General features: G+C 38.7%; 1 protein-coding gene across 1 annotated transcript in view; it reads right to left on the reverse strand.

Annotated features, from left to right (window-relative positions):
* PREX2 (phosphatidylinositol-3,4,5-trisphosphate dependent Rac exchange factor 2) overlaps positions 1-19,380 on the reverse strand; it is a 189,038-nt gene that overhangs the window by 22,404 nt on the left and 147,254 nt on the right. The window contains exons 36-38 of the mRNA XM_009634464.2: positions 17,334-17,448; positions 3,945-4,011; positions 1,794-1,984 (exon numbers count right to left, since the gene is read on the reverse strand). Of these exons, the coding sequence (XP_009632759.1) occupies positions 1,794-1,984; positions 3,945-4,011; positions 17,334-17,448 (373 nt within the window). The remainder of the gene's footprint in view (positions 1-1,793; positions 1,985-3,944; positions 4,012-17,333; positions 17,449-19,380) is intronic.

The following is a 19,380-nucleotide window of genomic DNA, read 5'->3' on the forward strand; positions in this document are numbered from 1 at the left end:
TTATGTAAATAGGTGATCACGAATCCTTTAAGATCTAGGTGGAAACCCACACATAAAACATTTAAACCCCACTCCTCATAATATAGTCTTGAAATCCAGTATGTTGGTTTTCTAATACTTCATGTTTTGTAAATATACTTATAGAGACATTTAAGAGTTTATACTTTTCAATTAGCCCTAGTTTTGAGCAGAAATTTGATGAATAATTTATTTTCAACTACGAACAGCTCACGTTCAGAATCAAGCATACCACCTCTTACTCAGCCACCAAATTATTCTGAATACTTTGTGACCTACACACTGTGGGGAAACAGTTTATTGGAGCTATTAAAGTTGCTCTGCCTTTATTCGTAAACTGTAAGAATTTTTGGCATAAATATAGTGGCAAATTCAGAACTTAACCCATGAATTCATAATGAAACCCAGAGGTAGTCTGTTTCAGCTTTATAAAAAAATTTGGGCAGAACTAAGTCCAAAGTCTTTTCTGATCACGTAAGACGTGAAACTGAAACTAAGATAAAGAGCCAAAGCTGTATAGCTTCATGGTCTTCTGAAATGACAACTTCATGTCAGTCTATGCTGTATAGTGTTTCCATCTTCGTCTGATATAGTGACTAGCATTAAATAATACAGCCTTTTTCTGTTACTGCCTAAAATCAAGTACATTATACAGCATGCAATATACATTTGTATCAGTGATAGAGAGTAACACAAATAGTCTGCTGCAAACTCTGTTAAAAGAAATGGCAAGCACTGTTTTTATGCACCTTAATTGTGCTGGCTATATAGGGAGCTTTTCCTCTTTTTCCATGCCTGATAATCTGCATTGCAGCTATGTGGCTTTTTTTTTTTTTTCCCCCTCCTCAAAGCTCTTTGAAAGAACGGACATTACTTAAAATAAGGAAAAAGTAATGATCATTCTAACACAATATACTGGTAACCAAGTCTGCTAAAATACGGATTGGCATAGATCAGAAACAAAGGAGCATATTTTGAACATATTGCTACCTGTAATCTACAGTTTGGAATATTTATAAAAAGAGCAGATATTTTGTATCAGATTCTTCGTTGTGTTTGAGTTTTTGTTTGTTGGGTTTTTTTCCCCCCTTTCCAACTGTAGTCTTTGCTTTTTTGGTATAATGTACAAAAAAATTGTCATCTGCCCAACTGGAACAAAAAAATATTGCTGCCTTTGATGAATACCATTAAGTACTAGAGAGTTCTATAATGATGCTACTGTCGTATATATATTTGTCTATTAAAATCTCTTAGCGTTGACAACAAAGATCAGTTGATTATAGCTCGTTCATTTTGTGATATTGTATTAATCACACCAACTGTTCTACAGGCTGAACTTCTAATTATCATAAGGTACACCTGCAAAAATGCGTATCTCTTCTTTCTTTTCCTTGAAACAAGCTCTACTACGATTCCCCCTAGCATACAAAGCAAATACAAATTTCAGCATTTCTTGCCTGTATTAAGAGATTAATATAGTGTGTGTTATTCACCTAGGAAACCTTCCTTTTTCTGCTTTAGCAATTAAGATTCCTGCCTCTTACTGACTTGAGTGAGGAATAATCCATTACAACTGCACAAAACAAAATTGTACTGCTCATTTCTGCCAATCGCTGCAAATCCAATTCTGGAATTCCATCACAAATCTTTCAAGTTTGTTAGGTATTTAGTCTAAGATTAGTGTAAGACCTCTCTGTAAATAAAAAGCAGCAGTCTACACCCTGCAGTGACTGAACGACCGACTGAAACAAAGGGAGGAGAAGAAATTGCCATACCGGTGAACTCCGCTGTTGCACATAATGATGTGACAAGCTCCAAGCCTGCTACAGAGCTCAGAAGACACTGAAAGCAACCCAACTCCGGAAGCACTGCACGCCGTGTACGCGCAGGCAGCGGTGCGCTTGGATCGGATAAAGGACCCTATCAGTCGGTAAAGTTCATCCAAGCAATTGAGAGGCCTCATCAGCTGCAAGAGAGGAAGAGAAAGAGATTTAAGTATTTGCTACTGAGCGCACATGAAATGCTTTTAGAGCCGGTCACCACAGATGCAGACGGAATGGCAGGGCTGGCTGAGAAAGCCGAAGCCAAATTCCGTAACATAAATACAGAGCACACGGTCTTCTGTTACATGACCTATGCCAACTTTTTCAAACTTTTGAATTCTTACTGTTTCATTGGCAGTTTTTCATTTCAGTTAACTGAATAGGCCCATCAGTGCCATTTCCATTAATGGTATTGCCAAAAAAGGACAACCACGAAGAGGCAACCTACAACTGTAGGTGCATACAGGAGGGATGCCAAGACTGGTTAATTGACTCGCTGAGAAAATCAGCTTATCATTAAGAAAACACCATCGTTTATTTATACAAATGTCTAGCTCCTAATCCTGACTGACAACATGGAAAAATATAAATTAACAGAAGTGACAAAAACATACTACAAAACAAGAGCAGTTAACTTTGTAGCAGGACTTAAAATAACGTCAGCATTACCGTACCGAAAATAAATGATCCACCTAGTAAAGAAGGCAGCTTCAGGTGGAAGGCTGCTCTCAGAAGAGGAACCTTCAAAAGCTGTCTAGCAATGGAAAGTAAGATGGTTTTGCAGACCTCATAATACCAAATCCCCCATTCTCTTAAAGATTCCAACAAACCCCTCCGTTACTCAAAGAATGCAGCTTTTGAAAGACAGATTCATTCCCTAAAGACAGTTTTAACTGATTAGGGAAATGACCGCCTCACTTGCTCCTATATGAAGGTTACTTCATTGGAAAGCATAGAGGTCAAGTAAATCAATTATAACAATCAGCATATTTAAACCTGATCACAAACAGATTTAACTTGGTTTAGGTCCTATTGCTTTAACTTGCATCCATTTAAATTAAACTGGTGCCATTTACTAATGCAGAGCTCTGAAGAACAGAGCAAAAGTCATGGCCACAAACTAAGATCATGCACTCACTCTTAGCTTGCTCCAATTGCAAAGTAAGCGCATTAGCTTAACCTAGCATCCCTTGGTCAGATCTGAATTCTGAGATGCTTTTATCTTGCCCTTGAACTTTTCACTGCAATAGATAGGGAACAGGTTTAGGGGTAACAAGCCCCCCGCATATAGCTAAACATCTCCTGCTGCACTTAGAAAGTTAAGCTGCTGACTCACCAGGGAAGGAGAGGCACAGGCACATCCCCTCCTCCCTGCCCATGCAGTCCAGCACAGATCCAAGAAACAGGAACTATCAGTCTGCTAACACCCATGCTGGATGATAGTGAGGTAAAATTTTAGTCTGTCATAGGGCTCAGCTGATGATTGCTGTATTTCTCAAGCCACAGTAGCTCAATCACTTTTGAAGTCAGTGTAGGCAAGACCCTAGGAACTTTTTTTTTCCCTTACTGGGCTGCAATATGGGCATTAACCCTCGAACAATAGGAGACAGCATTAAATGAATTTTCATAGCCCCTGGGATCTCTCAGTCACAGAGGTTTAAAGACAGGCATTGGCATTTGAAAAAAGCCTAAATGAGGAGGTTCAGAAGAAAGCCTTCTGAGCAGGATGCTGAAGAAGTATTTAATTTGGAATAGTGCTTTCAATTTTCAGAACAAAGAATTTCTGCCTGCACCTGCTCTCCCCCAACATGCTCCTGGTGCAATTGCATTGCTCTGAAAGCACACTGAAGAAGGAAAGCCATGGTTCCCTTTCCCAGATACTTTGATGCCCTCCAGCCACACCTTTTCATACAGAACTACACTGGCAGCACATACCCCTAAAACACAGGTGGAACAAAATGCTGGGAGAGAGCTCTCCCCCCACCCCCGCAGGCTTTAAATAATTCAACTTTTCGATGGAATTAAGAAAGCCTCAGGAAAGGATTACAATAACACAGTGTGTAACATGCAAAGTTTAATTAGGCACTTAGCATTTTTATTTACCTTATCTATATAAGCCGCTTTAGATGTTGAATTTGGAGGCAAGTTCGACTTGTCCAGGTAGAATGCCCTGAGAGAACAAACAGAATAAGACAAAACCTGTTAATTTGTTTGAACTCCTGAACAAAATATATGTAGGTGACTGTTAGATACCAACCTAAGGTTGGAATTTTTAATTTCATGATAAGAGAGGATCAAGGAATAATACATGGGTAAATAGCCACTAACACTCTTCCTTTTAAAGTAATAGGGAACATTTTTCTTGTTCTGGAGACAAACTGTCCCTCTGCCCTATGAAAATACAGTGCAAAATTTTAATCTCTAGTTAGCAGAAAAACTGGATCTGAAAATTATTTTCACCAAAGGTTTGTAGCAACCACCTAGATTTTAGTAGTGACTTTGGGAAACTTGGCATGTAAACAGTGCCTGAGCCTCATGTGTTACAACCTTTTTTTATATTAGCTGTCTATAACTGCACTAATATCAGAACAGAATCCCAAACATGAAACGTGGTACTGACAGAGGAAAACATACACCAGCTCACAATATAAAAAGAAACAAAAAAGCAAAAACCCTACAAGGGGCAAATATACATCATACAAGCAAAATGACATTTGCAATGTGTGCACCCATGCATGCATGCGTAAAGAGAAACAAACTGCCTTTCTTTACAATTTCTGCACACTACTTTGAAAGGAAAAGCCAAAGAAAGCTGTCTTTTACCCACAGAACACAAATGTGATAGAGCAAGCATACTTACTGTATCAGGTTTCTCTCCTTTGTACTAAAGCTCATCAACCCACATTCTCCCAGTTCCTTCTATAACCTCTCATTTATCAATGAATAGGACCATAACATATAAAACAGAGAAATGCAACATGTGCTGTTTTAAAAGATAAACGTTTGCTAATTTCTGTCTGGCACAAAGGGGGCCAATATTTTGTACAGAGGACCTCCATGCTATCCTTCTCTCCTAAAAAAATAGGATATAAGAATAAAAAAAATTTCTCTTATTCAACACCAGAAAGGAAAAGCTTTAGCAAAGAGCACACAGGAAGCAAAGAGCTCGTCCGTCTCCTTCAACTCAGGAACCCTAGAGGAATTTTTTTTTCTTTCTACCTTATAAGCAAATTAATCGCTTACCACAGATGAGCTATCATTAAACATCTCATAGACAGAGGAAATATATTGCATATATCTGTGATAAGACCGCAGTTTCTCTGCCTCTGCAGCATCACTTAAGAAAAAAAAAAACCACATTGTCCCCGCCCATGGCAGGGTGGTTGGATTAGACAGATGATCTTTAAAGATCCTTCCAACCCAAACCATCCTGTGATCACAAAACTCATTCTGCTAGTTGAAAAGATCCTAAAACCCACTGGGGTAGCTGGAAATGGAAACACCTAGTAGCTTCCCTGGCTGGATAAGGTATCCAGTGAGAACCAGGCAACAGCTACCACTGCAGCAATTCTGGCCAAGGCTAAAATAAAACAAGAAAAAACACCACTGAACCATGGAACCTATAGGACAAAACTAGATTCTCCATTGGAAATCTCAAGGTATCGCTACAATCCTGCTCCAATGGAGTGTGGCAACCAAATTTCAATTGCAATAAAATATGAAAATAAACTCTGAAAAGAACTCATGCTTGCATCCCAGCTCTCAAATGGCAGGATCATCTGGACTTCAGTCATGAAAACGTTGATTCATATAACATACATGGATGAAAATCCCTCTCCCTGCTTTTTATGGTGTTATCTGTGAGTGGATTTACTCACATAGTTCACAGAATCACAGAATCGTAAGGGTTGGAAGGGACCTCAGGAGATCATCTAGTCCAACCCCCCTGCTAAAGCAGGCTCACCTAGAGCATGCTACACAGGACTTCATCCAGGCGGGCTTTGAATATCTCCAGAGAAGGAGACTCCACAACCTCCCTGGGCAGCCTGTTCCAGTGCTCTGCCACCCTCAGAGTGAAGAAGTTCTTCCTCATATTCAACTGAAACCTCTTATGTCTCAGTTTGCATCCATTACCCCTAGTCCTGTCGCTGGACACCACTGCAAACAGACTGCTTCCGTCCTCTTGACTTCCGCCCTTAAGATATTTGTATGTGTTGATGAGATCCCCTCTCAGTCTTCTCTTCTTCAGGCTGAACAAGCCCAACTCTCTCAGCCTTTCCTCATAGGGGAGGTGCTCCAGTCCCTTTATCATCCTAGTAGCTCTCCTCTGGACTCTTTCTAGGAGTTCCTCGTCTTTCTTGAACTGGGGACCCCAGAACTGGACACAGGACTCCAGGTGGGGTCTCACCAGGGCAGAGTAGAGGTACTCTACTCACCAGGGCAGAGTAGAGGGCAGAGTTACGTACTTGCAGGGCAGGGGTGCAGACTGCAGATTTGAATAACATTTTATTCTTATAATCTGGAATAACTGAGCTGATAAAAAAATGCAGCCACCTTTAATTCTAGTAGGTTTTGCTTCCCACAGCTTTGCAGTTCTGAAAATCATCTTCTCCCAAGTTTAGGGTTTGAATTAATCTCCTCAGAAAGTGCAGCAAAGCTAATCCAGTTCTGTTATGCCATTAAGCCTGTTGCACCATCCAGAATGTACTCTATGTCAAAGGAAGCTGGAGACTATTGGAAGGAAAAGAGGTTTGCAGAGAAAATTACTCATAAATCACTTTGAGCAGCCACAGCACGTAAAAGCTACCTCAGCAGCAACAGACCAACCTTTTTCTTTCTTAGCAAAGCTAAAAAACAAAGCATCACCTCGCCATCCACTGAACATTATCAGACTGAAAGCCTATATTGTTTTTTCCTGCCATGCCACAGGAAAATCTGCTTCATTCAGAGTCTGTTCAGCACTCCCACTCTCTTTGGACTGTTATTTCAGCAAATTCAGCTGCATTAAATGAAACCAGAAACCAAATATAGAACAGTACACACATTAATGGAGTACATGGAAAATAATCAACTCTGGGTACAAAATGAAGCAACATGGACACTAGAATGGGATATACAATTATAGGAATTACTCCATTAATTCAGTCAATTATTCATTAACCTAAAGAACAAACAAAAATCAACTATACACAACATTAATTTTAAATATCAAAATATCCTGTTACAAATGAAACTATTCCCCCCCACCCCCATCAGATAACACTCCCAGATGTTTCTTGAGTGCTTTATTTTTATTGCTTTTCATAAAAATTGTCTTCAGTATTTTACAGAACATGACAAACTGTGGACAGCATATAAATTTCCAAAGCACTTCACTTAATTACTAAATGCTTGTTAAGGTCCTTAATCATATTTTATGGGAAAAGTTAATGGCAATCTTGGCATGGTGCCCAATTTGGACAGTATTTTCTAATCCATTTGAAATGAACAAGAATGAAATCATAGTTCTTTGTCTGCAAATGTGATGCTGGTTTTGCTTCTAAAAGCCTTACAATTTCTCTAAGCCATAACAGAAAAGCCTTTTGTTAAAAAAAAAGGCAGAAAATCCAATAGGCACTAAAACTACAGGGGATTATTGCAGTGTTCCACTTTTGTAAGATATCCCCTCTGTAACAATGTCAAATAACAGGACAAGTATCTCGGGGAAAACTTACCCTGCAATGAGGTAACAAACATCTTAGGATTCAAAAAGAAAAACCTATCTAAAAGATGAATGCTTTCCTAAGATGTTTTCCCAGAACTTGAGTATAAAGGAGATACAGAAGTATTGATGTCTTCTTAGTGACACATTTTACAGGGTACCCTCCAAAACTGACCCAAACATGTAAAATCCTGAAAATTTGAAATATTGGGAATTGAACCCTAAGGAGGCTCCAAACCTGTAGAGACACACGTTCCTGAGTAACTTTGTACGTGCAAATAATTCAAGCAAAGCCAAGTTTCTAGTCTTACTTTCAGTCTGTTGTTCCAGGAAGCCCATAGGGTCATCCTAGATGTTGATCATCGTTTCTTCAAAATGCAAGGACAGTATAGAAGTGACTGGCGTGGGGGAAAGGGGGCAGGGCAAGTAATTGGGTTATAGCATTAAATAAAGGCAAGTTGAGGGTTCTGCTCTAGAAAGGTTTTGCTTTGATGTTATAGCAGAAAATAATTTAGTCTTTTACATTTTCTTCATCACTGTGGCATACATATAAATGAATTCATATTGTCTTCAACAGAAGGATGGAAATATATTTTAATTCTGCTTGATTTTCAATCCCTTGGGCACAAGATATTCAAGATCATGTAAATAAGCATGGTCAACAACATGGCAAAGGAAGTGATAGAATTAGTACCCCTAATCCTTTTCTTCAGCTCAAACTACAAAGCATCTATTTATGACATAGACAAATAATATCTCTGTGTATTTGCGTATATATGCACACAGACTTTTGTATTTCTTTAATAATAATTCTGTGTTCTGCCATCTGGTTGTTAACTATATAGGTGAGCACGTCTATAGTGTGCATATTATATATATACATACACACACATTTGGAAATATATTTTTATATTTTGTATATATAAATTCAGTTGTTTCTGTAATACACAGTATCCATTACAGAAAACTGTTTGCTGTCACAGCAAACAAATCTAAAAGTGTTTTACATGTTCTTTCCACTAAATTGTAAGTCTGAATAACCGATAAATTACCAAGTACAATTACCCTCTCAGCCCATACTAAGACCTAGTGATTTTAAATTATGTGTCCTAAAATCTATGTCAGTGATACAATCCTATGTATAGTGTCATTAGTAGTTAAAGATAGGTTTAATACTAACAAAAGAAAACCTCCATGACAGTATCATGATTTTAAATTCTCAAAAAGCATACGAAGTAATATTCTGACCTTTCACAACTATTGTGCAAACTGAAGCACAGAACAGAAAATCTTAACACCACGTGGCTCTGAACTTACCATGAGTAATTCATATTTCGTGTGTAAGCAACTCAGTAAGCCCTTCCTTTGTACTCGGCACTGGTGAGACCACACCTCAAATACTGAGTTCAGTTTTGGGCCCCTCACCACAGAAAAAAAATGTTGCGTTGCTGGAACATGTCCAGAGGAGAGCCACAGAGCTGGTGAGGGGTCTGGAGTGCAAGTATTACAAGGAGTGGCTGAGGGAACTGGGGTTGTTCAGCCTGGAGAAGAGGAGGCTGAGGGGAGACCTTATCACCCTCTACAACTGCCTGACAGGAGGCTGTAGTGAGGTGGGTGTGGGTCTCTTCTCCCTGGTAATGGGCAATAGGACAAGAGGAAATTGCCTCAGATTGCACCAGGGCAGGTTTAGGGTGGACACTAGGAAAAAATTCTTCACCAAAAGTGTTGTCAAGCATTGGAAGAGGCTGCCCAGGGAAGTGGTTGAGTCCCCATCCCTGGAGGTATTTAAAAGATGTATAGACATGATGCTTAGGGACATGTTTTAGTGGTGGGACAGCAGTGTTAGGTTAATGGTTGGACTCAATAACCTTAAGAGTCTTTTCCAACCAAAATTATTCTATGATTATATGATCCCTGTCATATTCCAGGCACGAAGTGACAAACCAACTTTTGTCATTCTCTACTCTAAGTGTAAGCAAACAGAGCTGGGGGAAATAGTGCAGTCTATGGGGAGAAGGATGTGACTGTAAGGCAAGACAAGCAAAACACACAGAGAAAAGGGGAGAATAATTAGATTTAGTTATGCAGAGACATACCTACAGGTGGATGCTCGCAAAGGAACAGCCCTACTATCCCAGCAGGCACACCACAGCCCTACTCTCAAACCTTTATAAACACACAAGCAGGGGATTATAGAAATGTGAGCACAGAAGCGTGAAGACAGAAAGTCATGGATGACAAGAATGGAAAAAAATACCATTTGTTCTATGTAACACTGCCCACTTTTCACATGCTACATTTTAACCCCTATTTTTCCAGGAATCTAGGCTCCAGCATGTCTAGCTACTTCCAAGATCACTTGAGACCATGCTATTTGTGAGGTGAAAGGGAAGTTCTTAGGCCACAGACCAGTTACAGTTGCCTTCCTGCTTCTCCCATCATTATCCAAACAGCCAAACCCACACTGAACCCATTAGTACTAACTAATTGCTCCTACATTTGCCTTTCAGACAGTAGATGTCTCCTTTTTGGCTCCTGATATTCCAGACATGGAATACATTGTTAAAAAAGACAACATGCCAAATAGTCTTTGGGTGGTCAGGGTTTCTACTACAGCTACGAGCTGTACAAGCTGCAGGCTTGGACTGGATTCCTGTGGGTGACCAGAAGTGAAAGAAAAGGCTCCACCTCTGACAACTGTGGATACATGTTCTCTGTGTTTGCAGAGGATAAAGAAAGGAGAATGAACCAAATGTCCACCTTCGTGAGCAAAGACTGAATGCATATAACCTATCAAGACACATAATTTTCAATTTCAGAACACTACCTCTAATAAATACTGATCATACTTTGTCAAAAGGCTAAAGAAATAATGAATTTACACTCACAGAAAGAGCATAGTGCTGGAAGAGAAAAAAAAACCAAAAAAACACAAAGCTAAATTCATGCCAGCTGGCAATATCTTTTAGACCAGCTAGACAAATTTAATTTACTTCGTCCAGGATCTCTCTATTCTCTCTCTGGTCTTGCTTCACTTAGATGCAATGAATCTTAATTTCTGTTCTACCTAAAATGCTTCTCATTAAGTTCATCAGGAGACAAATTTAGCTATTATTTCCTTGTTATGTCCTTCAGAGTGAATGCTTAATTTTCAATCTCTCCTTCATAAAGATTTTGCATTAAGAGAGAGTTCAGCCATGAGTATCTAGTTCATTTGGAACCACATCTTAAAAATCTAAAAGGCATTAGATTTCCAATTTTTATAGGCATATAAACCACGTGATAAATTTGTGTATGTAGCATTGCAGTCCAGTTTTACTGTTGCTTTTTTAAACACAAAGCAATGAATCAAATACCTAGTACTGAAAATAGGAACAGGTTTTCACCTGCTTTACAAACATCCCACTGCACCTAAAAGAAAATATTTTCACAGAATCACTCTCTGAAACCTGCAACTCTCCTCAGGTTACTCTTTTCTGAATTTGATGGCAATGACAAAACCCGTTAATGTTGCTCATTAACATGTCGCTCTCTGAAATGGACAGACGAGGGAAAGGAGAGTAAGACTAAAATCACAGGACAACAGCAGCACAAGGACGAACGGCCTAAGCTTCTTAACCACATGAGCAATTTGGTTTGGAAAAGCTTCCTTTGGAAACAGTGGGGGAAGGAATCTGCCAGTTTTAAGGTGGATTTTAGGCGTTTATTACAGGAATTGATATATATGATCTGGTCTTTGAGATAACACAGGTATTGTCTTGAGGAGCCATCAGTTTGTTCCAGAGAGACACGAGCTCTTTCTTTCACAGTAATTAACTATCTCTTGAGTGGATAAGTCCTTTATGTCATTGTATCTCATTTATACCAAAGCAACTATTAGAGAATTTTAGTCCAGCCTGAAGCCATCAGTGCCATCACATCTATTTTCTGCCTTGACTAAATTATACAGGATACGGAAAACATCAGCCTGCCAAGAAGCCTGCAGCTTGAGAGGCTGCTGTGCATGTATACGTGTGTGTATAAATAAAAAAGATGCTATATTCCTCAGACAGATTTTGTTCCATGCTTGTATGAATTCTAGGGGCAGAAATAGTTCCTTTTCTTGTCTTTTTAAAAATTAAAAGAAACAACAAAACCCAACAATATGAAAACCTCATGGATTATAACATCCCCGAAAAAAGGATTAAATTAAATTCGCCATCATTCTGTGGAGGGCTACTTATACCATAAAATAAATATGGGAGGCTTCAGGCAGAGAAACTGTTTGAAGTTACATTGTAAATGGAACACTTTAAAATGACAAATATTACATTCAGCGTAATCAGATGTTCAATGTAATGAGGGTAGTTAGCTAAATCATTTGTCATTAGATTCACTGATTATAATTGCTTCCTTAGCATAATAGGCATGCATTTACCTCCTAAAACGATACCCAAGAAAGCAGCAACATTGGGGAAAAAAAGCCACAAAAAATGGCCTTTTCCCTTTACTGCTTGCTTTAATTTTTCTTCTATTACAGCTGTACAACAGGCTACAAAAGTAGCTGCCAATAATGCTGGACACAGCTGACTTCAAAGAATAGTTCCAAATCACACAGAATGGTGGGCAGGAAGGAAGGGACATTTTTTTTCCAGACTTTCTTTGTCTATTGATGCACAGGCAAGTTAATTACTACACAGTGGTAATTAGCACCCACACCAGTGGCAGGGATGGATAGCAGTCCTCAGCTGTCTTTCCCACAGCATGATCCTGTCTTTGGATTGAAGAACTGGGTCATCATATAGTCAGGAGTGTCACAAGAAAGTCCCATGCTGGGGAAAAAAAAAAAGTTATGGGAAGGTAGAGCTCTCCTAACCTCACCTTCATAGATTATTTTGCTTATTTCCCTTTGAATATTCCCAATCCAAGCCACCATAATATTGGGAAGCAAATCTTAAAGGTGTTTAGATATCTAAACGTAAGCATAGGTGCTGAAGAGGCATTAAAAATGCTTATGAATCTAAGAGCCAGTGATTTTGCTAATTTTTCATCAGCTAGAAATTATCTGCATAGTCAGTTCTGGAATCCAAACAGGCATATTGACGTGCAGTTTTAGGCACGTATATTCCATCACATATGCTCTTGCAGTCAACAACATGCAGCAAAGCACCCTGCAGAGACCCAGAAGCTGGAAGCGTGCTTGGTCCAGCCACAGCCCTGCACCCCACTGAATGACCAGGCTGTGCCCTGAACCTCTCTACCTTTGAGATACATCCCTTGGGTGCACAGACACGTCCGGGGAAAAAAGTCTTAAAAAGCAGATGTGCCTGGACTTTTCTGATTAAGAAGCTAACCAGAAGCACCTGTAGAAAATTGCATTTTAATAGAATGTAGGAGGGACCCATATTTTTTTTTTCCAGAAAGAGAATTCACAGCCAAAAAAAAAAAAAGCAACAAACAAAACAAACAAAAAAAAAAACTTATCTGATAAAAATGTCAAATACTCACAGAGAAAGGAAGACTGGAAGAGCAAGCTTCCTTACTACTGTAGACAAAGTCCCATCCTGGGCCATCAAGTCCAACCTCAGATAACTTGGACAAATATTACAGAGGCTGTCATTCCTACACTCATCAAGGTCCATTCAAAAAAAAAGGCCTACTTTTTGCAGGAAGCTAATCCAAAACCTGATTCCTCCGAGGATAAAAAGTCTTCTCATATCCAACTAAATGTTTTAACTTAAAGTGACTATGAAGTCCAAGGATTGGCTGAGTTATGACCATTCAGCTAACCTGTCTGTCAGGGTCTGTCCCAGCTTCCAACAGACCTGCATTGCAACCAACCTTTTGGTCGTGGTAATGACTATACGATTTATTTCCATGCAACGTAATAATAAATACCATACTGAATCTCATTCTCCAGGAAAGAGACCTTTACCAAATATAAAAATCATATTCAAAAACCAGAATGTATTTTAACTAAATTCTTAAAGCAGTGATGCCTCAAAAATTACAATGAAAGTTTACCCTCATGCTTTTACAATTACGTGACTCAAGATTTGCAAGCGAATACATCAACCAAGCAGTCCAAGTAAATATAGTGCATCTGTGAGTATTCGTTATTCCTATCAGCACTTGCAGTAGTTATGGATTCAAACACCATTGTACCCTGCACTGTCAAAGTAAAATGGTCTCTGGTATCTGTACAAATGAAAGGACTGATTCAGGATGGAAAAAGCCTATTTGAATGGCAAGGAGTACCAAAGGAGGAAGATGGGCAAAAGTGGGAGGAGGCAGGAGAATACAGCATGGGCTCACTTAACATCAGCCTCTGTACAGGTCAGAGAGACAGGTTCTTTCTGGTCCTCTTCTAAATTAGAAGACAACTGCTGAGCTATCAAACACATAGTAATAAAGATCTTTAAAATCTTTGCTGACCTAATTACTTTCACTTGGTTGTACTGCATGTTTCTCATTAGCAAACAATTTGATGAGGTTAAATTTACATTGCTGGCAGCTACTAGCACCAGCTCAACCTGCAAACAGAATTTGAGCATAACCTTCTTTTCCTTATCCGTGTCAGAAAAACAGAATTGGTGAACTATATAAATAAGTGCAATCTGGCTGACTGGGAAAAAGAAATCCGTCATGATTAAGAATAATTGTCGGCCTAATACTGAAGATTTCCCAGCAGTTTCAGAAATGTCATAAACTAGGTATTGGTTGGGCTTTTTTTTTAAATAACATCTGTATTCCAATAAAGGACTTCCTACATATTGCTGGGGTAGAGGATGTTGCCTCAGGAATTGTAGAAAAACTCAACTTTAGCTGGCCTTAGAATAAAAGTTCCCTTATATTATTAATTAGATTCAAATAGCTAGGTTAAGTCTATTACCGAAGATGGAGGGACATTCTCTCCATTCCACATAGCATGAAATTCTATAACCGGTTTTCAACTGTCTTTCATGCATTCTCATAAAAATGATAATCTTATCATTACTATTTCATAGTTGAGGTAGTATTTGCAAAAGCCCCCAAGCAAGAACCATGAAAGACAGAAGCTCTTATGATGCTCAAATCAGTGTCAAGGAGGACAATTTTGCACCTGGATTTATTATATCACTTCTGATGCTGTGGAAAAAGCTGGTCACAGTTCCATAGTTATGAATGAATTTTGCAGTAAAACCAAGGATTCAGCTTCTTGACTTTATATGAAGGATAAAGGTTATCCTTCCTCAAATCCACTAAAAATGTACTAATAAATCTTTTGGTTCATTTAAATAAATAATTTGTAAATTAGTTTGTTAAAGGCACACACCAGTATCAGATTTGTCACCCAAGAGACACCACATTCCTCAAAAATGTTTTATGTACTGAAACTTTAACAAGACTTTATGACAAGAAATTGGTAGCTGTGCAAAGGTACTACTAATTTTTAATTTTACTGTCCTGCTTGGGCACATCCCAAGTTAGGCAAACATTTCTGTTTGTAAGTGGGACCACAGACAACAAAGTGGTCTCACCTGTTTCACATTAACAGAGCATTATTACCTAACTGCATCAGGCATAAGAGAAGCTGAACCTGTATCAGGAGTTCTCATCAAGAGATGGTTCAGCTGCAGTGTCACTGCCCAACCACTGGTTTCATTCCCACTAGTCCCCATCCTCTTCTCCCACTATTTTTTCCTTTGCTGTTGCTCTCAATTTGCTTTCCACTGCTGTAGCGATGGAGAGATTATCGTCATCATCAGACGGTCATTTCACAAGCAAGGAATGCATTCCTTTTCGATGGAGAAAGAATGGTTTATGGATTGTGTCTTGAACGACTTATTTTATTACTGATTAGGTGGTTCTGCACAGAGGATTTCTTCCACGTGAGGAGTTTAAGACAGTATTATTGCACTTGAGTATGTTTCCAGGGAATATTCCATTTCACTTTTTTGTTCTTCTTTAGAGCAATTATCCAAATGTTAATATCTTTTGCTGCTGTAGTTAGTTTATTAGATTCTCCTGGCCAAACACCTACACAGGCTAGCAAATGGCAGAACAAGAACGAAGCATCTGCTTTTCTGTTTTTGCTCTTCACATTATGTCAGTGAATTCCTGAAGCTGTTTGTGTCTCATTTAAGAAATGGATAGAGTTCACCAGAGAGCAAACAAACAAAAAAAAAAAAATCGGTTACTGAACGTTCTCATCAGACATTAGATGGCTGGAAAAAAATTCAAATTTGTGCTATTCTTGTGACTGGACAGAGCTACCCATGGTAATTTTTGTTGAATGCTAACTTTTACATAGTAACTTCTTGCAAAACTAGGCCTTGGAGGTTAGCAACAGATCAGGGCTGTGAGTCACAACACTGTAAGAGGAACGTACCTCATTAGAGCCACAGCATGAATGGAGGTCCTAACACACAAGGTAAGCAAGGTCAGGGAACACTGGAGCATAAAGTCAGGAAGAATTTCTTTTAAGGATTTTCAGGGAGGGCTAAATTGGGCCTATTCATAAAAAAACCAGCACAAAAAGTCTTGCCTTGTCCAACTGATAGGAATCTCTTCCAACACTAGCTGACTTCATCTAGGCCAAATACTGGCATGACCAAAGCTTTCTGTAAAACTGAACTGTAAAACATAAGCCTTGTCAAATAAATACTCAGGAGGAATTTTTTTTCCCAAATAGGAAGTACTAATACAAGAAAGGTGGAAAACAGACTAAATGAATACTACATTTGTCTTTAACGCAGAAATGCACTGACACAGATACCACAAAAAAATAAATATACAGAACTCACTGAATACAACTGGCTTTAAAATCACTTTTGCTATAGTATTGCTGAGACTAAAACAGAATCTAGAAGTCCACTGCTTTGATAACACATTAGAGAAATACTTTTGCAAGATCCATGAAGAAAACCTTCCAAAGACAGGAGCGCACCAACAGGTGAAGGAGTTGGTAAGAGACCCTCATTTATCCCCTTTCCCTTCTCCACTGTCCTTAACCTCTTTTTTTAACTCCTGTTTGCTGCTGCTTTTAAAAGCTGCCTAACAGTTCTAGTGAAATGATAGTGTTTCCATCTGATTCAAGAATTTTAAAAGTGAATAGATGTGATTTTACTGCAGTCCTTTGCACTCTTTTTCTTCAACTCGTGCAAATAAGTGTACTCAAACAGGAGTTTTTCACAGATACAGTGAGATGCAAGAGTGGTCTATGTATACACCTTCGTTATTTTACTTCATAACTAATAGATTATTTTGCATACCAGAAATTCTGTCTTTATGTGCAACTTCTTAATGAAATATTTATTGAAATAAACAGCTGCATAATCTTTACATATACTGGCAAGTATACACTCTGTAACCCATACCCAAAGCTGATGCAAGTATCCAAGTATGTTCATATTCCCATTAGTATGGTGGGGGACGGGGAGGAAGATGCTCAGCTTTGAGGAAAAAAACACTATTTTTTAAGTCTTATTCTGTAGAAATTAGGTAAATATGGCCTGCAAAATCAGATCATAATGTTCAGCAATTCTGACGCTCCATTTGTGATCAAGTAGCCATTTCCTTTTCTATATGCATTAGTACAACAACCTGGAGGCAATTACAGCTATAGGTTTCATGGGAAAACAATTTTTTAAAAAGTAACTTAACAGTGCAGAAATCAAAAAACTCAGAATTATGAATCTTGGATCTTATCCAATCATGCACTGAAAAACAACCACCATACAGCGCACTTCAGTTTAAAGATGCGTCACACAAACTGAGCTGAAAAGCAGAACTTGGTACACCAATCTCAGGAACGTTGGTTTATTACCCACCGTAGTTTCTGGTTATACTGCTTGACTTTTTCTAGTGAGGCTGCATTAATCTGAGCTTGAAATTCTTCTACTGAGACACTGTCTCTGTAATAATATCCTTCCATGCTCTCCAATGCTGTGAAAAGAGAAAGGAGAAGAGAAATATCAGTATTAAATATTTAGAATTCGCCTTCTTTGTAGCTTTGTTCACACACTAGTCAATTACTTTTTAACCTTGAGGCTGTGACCCCACTGTGGATTGCTGAGCTGTTTCCATATGTCATCAAATTCATACAGATCTCTCTTTAAGATTTCATTTACAAGAAAAATTATATTTCTTGCCCTGTGGAAAACATAAAGGAGAGCACTAGTTTGAGTTCCATTGCTCTAATTAAAGTACTCCTGCCCTGTGAATGCAAATGTGGTTTTTAGTTCTGATATATCCTGGAAGAAAACAGTAGAATGAGCTGGGGTAGAGGAAAGAAAGGATTGATGTACCACCTGCTTTCACAGATGAAGACCTAGCAACTTCTTACGAAGCCCAATTTTAGGACATGTGGAGCACTTGAACCTCTAGTTACTCCCACCAATAATGTGAATGCCTTCTTCTGGATCAAGTAAATCAAACTCCTCTGGATCTCTGAAAATGCCCTATAAGCTGCTTTTCAGGGATCAGGTAAGTTTCTAAAGTCAAATACTTGACTATGCCCACCTTTGTTGTATTCACTTCACCAAAGCAAGGATGAACATTGTAACAAGAACTTAGGAACTAAACAAAGACTTCCATTAAAGGAAGGATCATATGTCCTTCTCGTATGATCACTGCACAGAAATTAAAAGGTGGCAAAAATGAACAAACTACCATTCCTACCACTCTGTTTTGGGATGCTCTTCCTAGCAATGGTTTGCAAAAAAAAGAAAAAAAAAAAAGGCAAAAAAAGAACATTCCCTCAGCCTCTTTAATTTAGATGCTCAGGGAAGTTTAACCTTTTCCTTAGCCAAGTCAAATGAAGTGTTTGGAATGTTCTCAGGAAAATCTGGACTGGAAAAATTAAGATCTTCACATTAAGAGGTTATAACTTCTTATAACATGAAACGCAGGGTCTTGGTGAAAAAGTTTTCTGGGGAGAAGCATTAATGATTTTACAATTAGGAATATTGCCACTTTAATAATCCATACACATTCTAAGAATTCATCACCCTATCAGAAAATGCAAGCAATAAGCAGAGTTCTGATGGAAACATGCTGCCGTCTTACAGCTTCAGCTGTGCACAGAATATTAATTCTGCTTGTACTGCTTAATATGACCAGTTAATAAATAATTCATTCATTGTGAAAGAACATGCAAATTGCACTCCCCTTCTGTGCTTTGAGTTTGTAATTCTACTTTTGTGTGAAAAATATTAAATTTCAACAGTTAGACTTGCTACTTAGCTTCCTTGGTGCTAAGTCACACCAGAAAGCCCCCACAAAAATATCCGCTGAACTCCATCTATAATAGCATGTTAGTGCAAACAGAGTTGATAATCCGTACTGCTTATTTTACTGGCATAAAGTTGGTTTTATCCAATTAGACTATCCAACCGGGAAACTCAGTCATCTGTCAGGACTGGCTGGAGCATGCAGTTCTGCTTCTACAGGCACTGCGGGGGCCACACTCACATGTGCTGGCAGGGAATCCCATAGTGTGTGCTTTGGCTCTCCCATTTTTGAGGCATTTAAAGTTTTTCTGCCCAATATACTAAAAAGCTCTTTTGTAAGGAAAGCTTCCTTACAAACATATCTTCTATGGTATTCTTGAATCCAAGTTAGGATACTATGGTCTGAACGCATAGACAACTGAATGGGAAAAAAAGAAAAGGAAGGCTCAAAGGGTAGTAGCTAATGGGACATGGTCTATCTAGGGGCCCATCACAAGCAGAATACTGCAGGGATCTATGTCATTCAACAACTTCATCACTGACCTGGAGGAGGTAAGTCAAGTTTGCAGCTAATACCAAACTGGGAGAAGCAGCAGATATACTCAAATGCAGGGCCACCTAGAGAGGCACCTAGACAAGCTGGAGG

The sequence above is a fragment of the Egretta garzetta genome, unplaced genomic scaffold (genome assembly GCF_000687185.1).
Source record: "Egretta garzetta isolate BGI_Z169 unplaced genomic scaffold, ASM68718v1 scaffold251, whole genome shotgun sequence".
Lineage (NCBI taxonomy): Eukaryota > Metazoa > Chordata > Aves > Pelecaniformes > Ardeidae > Egretta > Egretta garzetta.